The 9226-nt window shown below is 34.2% G+C and overlaps 1 protein-coding gene across 1 annotated transcript in view; it reads left to right on the top strand.

The window, feature by feature from the left end:
* The first annotated feature begins 219 nt into the window (after nt 1-219).
* Nucleotides 220-9226, top strand: part of LOC135223305 (uncharacterized) — a 19375-nt gene continuing 10368 nt past the window's right edge. Inside the window, exon 1 of the mRNA XM_064261773.1 lies at nt 220-1845. Within this exon, the coding sequence (XP_064117843.1) occupies nt 1660-1845 (186 nt within the window). The 5' untranslated portion in view covers nt 220-1659. The remainder of the gene's footprint in view (nt 1846-9226) is intronic.

The following is a 9226-nucleotide window of genomic DNA, read 5'->3' as shown; positions in this document are numbered from 1 at the left end:
TATGATGTGGGGCGAAATGGTTGAATTTTGCGAATTACTCTGCATGCCATACGCTAAAATTAAGCAGGATAGACTAAAATTACGCTTAGAGTTACTTATGAATTCTCCTAAAGGAAATTTTTAAAATTATTTGTAAGTATAAACGTCATTACTTCCTGATTCTAAGACTGAATGTCCTGATGTTCTAATCGTTATTCCATTCACTTTCAGATTGTACAAAATATATAAGTGACAATACTTTGGACGATTTTACAGATGAACAGCGCATATGTATATTTGGGCGAAATAAAGTTAAATTGATTACTAGAAATACAGCAATATAGGCCAACTCCCCTTACTATGCACGGACCATGGACAGTTGAGGAACGCATTCAAGGCGCCACCGTTACCTTCAGAATCAAACTTTGAACCAAAGCCCATATTCGACAAAATGAGACATGGGTGTTGTTCGGTGAGAGCTCGACAGCCATCTTCGGAAACCTGCATTTATTTCCACTAGCAGATGCAGTTTCTTTCAGGAGGAGAGAGAGAGAAAGAGAGAGAGAGAGAGAGAGAGAGAGAGAGAGAGAGAGAGAGAGAGAGAGAGCGATGGATGATGGTGCTCAGACGCATGAAACTTCCTGTAAAGATAAATGGCAACTGAGGTTGACGGCTTGACCACCGATACCTACACTCCTACTGGCATACTGTATTGTGGTTTACAGTAACGATAATGTATCGCTGGTGCATTTCTGCTTCGTTAATTATCTCAAGGGGAGTAGATGGTACAATACGGAATTTTCGTCGGAACAAACAGTAATTGAGAAGCTGTGCGTTGACTCTTTAAAAGATTATTGTATGTTGTGTTTACACGTCACTCGTGTGACAGTCTACAGTGTGGTATAAGATCATTTTGTCGGTAATGGAAAGGTGTAGTGATTAGTTAGCGCTTTCAGTGACGAAGCCAGCCAAATGGGAATCACTATTTTATGAAACGTTCCGTTTGGGAAATGTTGAATGCATTGCGTCTGTGATTGTGTAATGTTTCTTCAAGTAACCGGTTGTTGACTTGTTTATCTATAGAAAAAAAAACAACGAATCTTATTCACACGAATGCGATGAAGAAAACTGTGAAATCTAAAAGGGTGGCTGAAGGCCTGTTTTCACGATTTATGCATCGTTGAGTCTTCAGTACCCCTTCTAAGATGCTTCCATACTCCTTTTTTCAATAATCGGAAATTGGTGTTTTTCGTGTGTTATATCCACATTCAGTTTCCGTGATCTGAATTATCTGTTTTTAGGGAAGTACCCAAGAGATGGATTGTGTTGATTTTGAATTTTTCATAATACAAGGTTGCTAGCTCCTGAGTGTGTCCAAGTATTCCGAAGTTTGGTGTAGTGTATGGTATTGTGAACTTATGGACATGAATTTCAGTAGATTTTCAAGTACCCTGTAGGTGATTTAGAAATGTTGAGTAGAAATAATGCATACAAGAACTTTGCATGAGGTGTTATACTGAAAAATTAACAATGCAAGAAAGACTCATCAGTGCTTTACTCCCTAAAAAGAATAAATGTTTAAGATAACTTTTAAGTTATGTCACCCTGTGTATGGTGGGACCATTCCTAGGACTAAACTGCAATGAAAATTAATAACAGAAAGACAACTCAACCGTACTAATGGCTGAAGACGTATCTATTCACCTAGACTTCGGGTTGAACATAGACACTGAGTACTGGACACCCAGCCATATATACAACTGGCTGACAGAGTTGGAGTGGTGGCAGTGGCTCATCATCTTGAAGGTCATGCTCGTCTTTTGGATCCTCTGCGTCACCATCATCATACCTTCCATTTACATGCAGGTTAGTATCCTTCCCTTTTGGGAATTTTGAGGGTGAAAGTATTTCTTGTTTTTTTATTATTATTATTATTATTATTATTATTATTATTATTATTATTATTATTATTATTGTTTTATGCTGGAAGTAAACCCTCTTTTAAACATATTTTATTAAAGGTTATTGCTGCATCAGCTGCATTAATTTTATAGAGGTTCTTCTCTATATTTCTAATTATGGTTTTTGCATTTTCATGTTAAAAGTAAGTAATTATGAACTTTGATATTATTATTATTATTATTATTATTATTATTATTATTATTATTATTATTATTATTATTATTATTATTATTATTATTATTATTATATTATTATTATTATTATTATTATGATTATTATTATTATTATCATTATTCAGAAGATGAACCCAATGCATATGGAACAAGCCTAGAGGGGCCATTGACCTGAAATTCAAACTTCCAAAGAATCTGGTGTTCATTCGAAGGAAGAAACAGAAGGTTACAGAAAATACAGAAAGAAGAGATCGTTTATTAAAAAGAATAATAATAATAATTTGACATATTAATAAATTAATACATAAAAAGGTCAGTAAAGGGTTTTATTTTAATTTACGAAAGATTTATCCAGCATTTGTCGTAAACATTTTGTCGACTGTGTCCTCGCATGTCCTGCAATAATTTTGCTATTTTATTTCGAAGCATTTATCCCGCATCATTCTATACAAAAATAATTGAATTTTACAAGCGCATTTAAAAAGGACTTCTAATGTTGTAAAGCTTTTGAATTCATTTTTTAGTTTTATTTTGAAATTATCTTTTTTATTTAGATGTTATGTTTGGTGAACATGTATTCTCGTACTTCCTGTAATCTTTAAATGTTTTGCGATTAATGACAAATATTTCGTATATGCAAAAAGGATATAATTTTAGGAGTATACAATGACAAAATTTTATTATATTTATTAGAGTTTGATGAATGAGGAGTAAATGATTGTGGAATATTTCATTCTAATGTGTTCAACCGCATAAGATAGAATATATTTAAGAATTGTTGCAACACATGCTTCAATGAAAGAAATTGAGTCGTTCTTTACAATTCCCGGCCATATTGTGCAATCACGATGTTATTTTGCATATATAAAAGAGAGACGGGAGACGCGGTGGTGTGAATTTTATTCTTTTTATGTCAACTATCGGTTTACTTTTAATTTCTCCAAAAGTGATTTCGATTCGGATATATACCTTGTTTGGTACTTTCTCTTTAACGTTCAGGTGCCTGTAATTTCACGGATTTAAAGCGACTTCGACTATTTGAGGAACGTGAGGTTACCACGATTTTTTTTTTTACCTTTTTAATGGTAGAGAAATTTTTTTTCTCTCTCTCTCTCTCTCTCTCTCTCTCTCTCTCTCTCTCTCTCTCTCTCTGTTTGTGTGCACGCGCTCATTATTTGTGTAATTATTTGATTGATATTTAATAGAACAAATTATTTGAATGGTTTCATTTATACTTTCTTGTATGTTCGATCCTTCGTTTTGTTACTTTTGGAACGCCAGTTGATGCTCTCTCTCTCTCTCTCTCTCTCTCTCTCTCTCTCTCTCTCTCTCTCTCTCTCTCTCGTAAGCAGTGTTAAAGGCCATGGCTATGGTACAGTTGGAATTAATAGCTATAACAGGGGCTGAACTTGCTTCTCTTCATATTCCATTCCTTGCTTCACCAATTCCTCCCACCGCGGGAAATAGATTTTTAGTAGGTTCAGCCATATGCCATTTGTGATATATTTCTTAATCTTAAACATTTATTTTTAGCTTAAAAACTTGGCAGCCTGCTAAGCATTCTGCTGCCTCTTTTACAGAAAGTTTTCTTAGGTCGCTGTCTTTAGTAAATTACGAAGATGAAGCTATGACACATGCTAAACGTCAGGTGCACAATCTTGCTTTCGTCTTGACGTTTATGATGGTGAGCCATTTTGGTCAGGCTTTCTACTACAGCGAGTAAACAACCAAACCTCATTTCTCAGAACAATTAAAAGTAAATGAGTTTGAAAGCTCAAAGCAGCAGACAAGATAAATATTAATTTAATAAGATCCTGAGGCTTACCAAGTAGATAGACGCTTTGATATTACTGGAATAAAGTATTTTTTTCATTAGGTGACTCTACGACATATGGTCATTGTCTTATGTTTCATTTCATTTCTCCATTTTAGATTGATAAACAGAGAGAGAGGAGAGAGAGAGAGAGAGAGAGAGAGAGTTGAATGAGTATACGCTAAAAAGGAAAATATGACTGAGGTAAAGTTGCTAAGCAAAAATAAATAAATAAATAAATATAAAAATCGTGGTAGGCAACCAAGTTTCCCAGTGTCTTAAGTAAACGGCTGATCTGAAGGTGGTTGGATATTGAGCAAATTACCGGAGTTGCTCGAGATCCATCTATCTCAGATTTCTCTCTCTCTCTCCCTCTCTCTCTCTCTCTCTCTCTCTCTCTCTCTCTCTCTTGAGAAAATTACAGGAGTTGCTCGAGTTCCATCTATCTCAGATTTCTCTCTCTCTCTCTCTCCTCGCTCTTCCCTCTCTCCTCTCCTCTCTCTCCTCTTCTCCTCTCTAAAAAAAAAAAAAATCTCAAAAAAAAAAAAAAAAAATAAAATGAAAATAAAATAAAATCCCTTATCAGATTAGGATCTCTCCAACAGTCTATTCATGTGTAGCCAGTCACGAGGCCTTCAACCTTTGGTAAGAATTTTGTAAAAAAAATACCTAGATACAACGTTTTTCGTAATCGTGCTGACTCTCTCTCTCTCTCTCTCTCTCTCTCTCTCTCTCTCTCTCTCTCTCTTGAGCAAATTACCGGCGTTGCTCGAATTCTCTCTCTCTCTCTCTCTCTCTCTCTCTCTCTCTCTCTCTCTCTCCAAGGAATGTTAAAGGTTATGGTTATGGTACAAATGGCATTAAAGACTTCAAGACATCAATATGAGATGAAGGTGATGATCACGTAGAATTAGTCACTACTTCCATTTGCTCACACCAAACAATGCATTAGACGATAGATTAAAAAAAATTAATAAAAAATTACGCTAAGGAAAGGTAGAGTAGGTTACTTATGGATGCAAGTACAATATGAAATTTCAAGGAGAAGAGAATTTTCAAGGTTTCTTAGAGATCCCTATCTAAAGTAAATTATGAAGATGATCTTGTGACACGTGCTGAACGTCAGATGCACAGTCTTGCAATCATCTTGTCATTTTGCGATCGTGGGCTATTTTTGGTCGGGCTTTCTACTGCAGAGGGAAAACAACGAAGCCCCAGTAGTCAAAATAATTGAGTTTGAAAGCACCCAGTAAAAAACATTATATAAACTAGACGACAGTGAACGACCGTGAGGCTTAGCACTATAGGACTGCAACCTTTGGTCGTTGTCTTCAAGAATTCTTTCTTAAAAATATTGTACAGCCTACACGAAACGTTTTCGAATTTCAGGGGAAAGCAACCTTTCAATTAAAAACTTGATGATTTTGCAATGCTTGGTCTTCAGCTCTCAGAATGTTTCATTTCTCAATTCTAAACTGATAAGCGCACACATGCACACATACGCACAGCACAGAGAGAGAGAGAGAGAGAGAGAGAGAGAGAGAGAGAGAGAGAGAGAGAGAGTTGAATGAGTAAGCGCTAAAAAGAAATTACTGAGGTAAAGTTGCTAAGGAAAAGATGAATATGAAAATCGAGGTAGAAACCAAGTTACCCAGTTTCTTAGATAAACGGGTGATCTGAAGGTGGTCGGATATTGAGCAATCACCGGAGTTGCTCGAGATCTATCCATCTTAGAAGATTCTCTCTCTCTCTCTCTCTCTCTCTCTCTCTCTCTTCTCTCTCTCTCTCTCTAGAAGTAGTGCTTATGAATATAGAATTATTGGTAGTAGGTCTAAGATTTTTTCGGCCATATGAAATTATTTGTTACTTTTTACCAGAGCTGTTTTATGGCCATCCACTTTTAAATGGAGAAGTCATCTAGAGCTCGAAAGACTTTGATTTTGAACGTAGTAGATAATATTAAACGCTTAACTTACTGTATCAACTTGGTTTAATGCAAAAGAGAATTATATAACAAATTACGCGTGGTTTCAGTGTTACATTTTGTAATTTGGAGCGGTTTCTATTGAATATTGTTTGCAAGTTTATTCACGTAATTAGGTGTGTAAACGTCAACATTTTCTCAAGTAAATTACTTGGTTTTCATTTTCATGCTGTATGTAATCTTGAAGTAAGTATGCTAGTTTTACCTTTTGTTTTTTCTAATTCCCATTAATTCTTACGATAGCAGATGTCAGATCCAAACCAGTTTAGATTATTAAGTGCTAAATTCTCACGTGGCAGTCCGGTAAATTAACTTCAATTTAAACTGCTTAATGTTAGTCACCGTAGAATAAAAGTTTATGATATGGAAACTGCAAATGAAGAACTGGATGCACAGTAATATACAGGAAGGGGGTTTGGTGGAATGCGCTACACCCTTCACGCTTCAAGAGATACCTCTCTCTCTCTCTCTCGATTGACGTCATTCCTTCCTCACTTGGCAAGTCATTTTAAAGGGGATGCTGAGCGTATAAGTAGGTAAAGAAAAAAAAGAAGGGAGAATGTTAAATCATGAGTCAGAGAGTGATAAAAATGATTGAATTAAATTGTAGTGAATCTCCTCGGAGAAAGTTATAAATTCAGCGGTGCCATAAATTTTTCATTTTATCGTAATAGTTGGGGAGAACTTTGATATATATATATATATATATATATATATTATATATATATATATATATATATATATATATATATATATATATATATATATAGCTATGGGGTATATATATTATATATAATATATAGATATATATATATAATATAAAATATATATATATATATATATATATATATAATATATATAATATATCATTATATATATCTATATACGATATCTATATATTATATATATATATATTATATAATATATATATATATATAGATATGTATATATATATATATATATATATATATATATATATATATATATTATTATATTTGGCTTTCGAGTTTGGTATCTTTACTTGTTTCACGTTAAGTTGTATAATGTTTATTTACATTTAGTGCATTTGAATGTTTTTGTGTTTTGTTTTATTATTCATATTCCTATATGATTTTTTAGCTTTCCTTAACATTTCACGTCAACATTTTACTATGTTAAAATTACTGATATAGAACAGAATACACAGATGCTGATTTCATTTTTGTTTCATTTTATATCTTGAGCAAAGCGCTTGATAACTATCCGCAAAAACTAAAAATTAATTCATATTTATAACTTTTTTTCTAGGATTATCCCAAATACAGGTTGATAACAGACCAACTGGTTTTATGAATACTACCTTAGTCTTCGCCAATCTAGTATTGTTTAGCAAATAAAAAAAAAAAAATCATTGTTCGTAGTAACTCATATGCCGCCTTCAATGAGAAAAATGAAGAAAAAATTGGTTGATGGGATCCAGACTTTAGTATGAATAAGGACAGACTAAAAATACTTAGGGTTTTCTTAGTATTGACTTTATTTTTTGTCTGTAGCCTTGATAAGATCCTATCTATTGCTTTTCGTTTAACGAGTGATCGAACTCGTTTCATTTCTCGATTCTCTCTCTCTCTCTCTCTCTCAGCGTGACTTCCCGATGCTTTACTGTAGGCCTAGTTTCAGTCATATCTTCCTGCCTCTATTTTTACCAGAGTTCCGTTCGCCTTCGTCCTTAAGGAGGCTGGTCCTTTTCCGTGGTCACGCTCCGTCCCTTTCCCATCCCATTGCTTAGTCTTTTACCAGAATATGTACAACTTTTCTCCCGTCTTATCAATTTGTCTTTTTTTTCAGAAATATGCTAAAAGAGGGCATTGCGTTGTCCGAAAGCATATTTAGACTCTTCAAATTTTGTTGGGAAGTTATGTCTGCATAATTTTGTGGTTACTGATTTTGGTTTATATGTTACCTCATCTTTTTAAGCAAATTGGGTAAAACTTTACATCATATTAGCTCAGTAACATGAGGATTGGGACACATGAAGATCTCCAAATTTAATTAGGAAATTTAACAGCTCGAGGATCCAGAGCTATCAACGTGTAACTTACCGCACATTACTAGATAAGTAACGCATTCAAACAGAAGCTCTGCAAGAATTCTGTTAAGAATCCTGAATTACACTATGGCGTCTACATTATAATCATTTCATCATAACAAGAACCTCAGAAATTGAAGGCTGTTTGTTCACGGAATTGTGAACGTAAACATTATCTATACCTTCGGAAACCTGAACATCATTTAAAAACAGAATTTTGAATGATCGTTTTGACGTCCATAAAAATGAAGATACTGCATAAACCTTTGACTACTGAATTCTGTTGATTTTATTCCTGTGACTTCTGGATTCTGCATGATGTTTTTTTCAATTATTTCATAAATGCAATACTTCAAGACCCGAAGTCTTGGAGAGATTAAACACTGAAAACATGCCAAGGGTCGTATTTTCGATCATTCGGTTTGAGTAATCCTCCAATTTGTAATGCGCTGTAATCTCGTATATTTCATGTATCTAGTAATCCTACTTTTTGTAAAGGGCAGGTTTGTTAGCAAGAAGAAAGTTCCATAACCAAATAAAAACAAACACTACATAATTACTATAATTTGGAAGCAATTATATATTACCGGCAGCCCTCTTGGAAGTAATAAATACCCTTACAGAGCAGGAACCATGAGAGCGAGAATAATAACTTTCTCTCTCTCTCTCTCTCTCTCTCTCTCTCTCTCTCTCTCTCTCTCTCTCTCTCTTTACGCGAAGTCTTGCCAAGTTTAGAATCCATTTCTATTTGTAGGAGGGCGGGGATTATTGGACTAATACAACAAAGTTAGATTCACCTTAGCATATCTAATAGTAAATAATGTTGGTGATGATTGATTTTCTTGCATATTTATGCTGACTTACATTTCCTTAGGGATTTTTAAATTCTGTACAATGTTGGGTATTTGTGACACAAATGATGACTATTAAATTAATGTAGATTCAGATTCTTCCTTCCCAAGTTAGATAACTCTTACAACAGTACGAAGTTAATGTAATTATTATTAAGAATTTCTTTATACGAGGTCGTAGAGAACCAGCCAAGAGTGGTGCCAAGTCTAGAATATTTTTAGTCCTCTGTGGTACAACTGGCATTCTCGCCGCTTTCCACGTACCCAGGCCTCGTGTTTTAGTACAATGTTACGTTGAGTATTTTTTTTTTTATTCTAGTAATGTTCTTTGTTTTATTTTAGATAAATTTTTTACACATTCATTCACTGCTTACCACTTACCCTATTCAGTTACCA

The sequence above is a fragment of the Macrobrachium nipponense genome, chromosome 8 (genome assembly GCF_015104395.2).
Source record: "Macrobrachium nipponense isolate FS-2020 chromosome 8, ASM1510439v2, whole genome shotgun sequence".
Taxonomy (NCBI): Eukaryota; Metazoa; Arthropoda; class Malacostraca; order Decapoda; family Palaemonidae; genus Macrobrachium; species Macrobrachium nipponense.
This window is presented reverse-complemented; position numbering and strand designations above follow the sequence as displayed.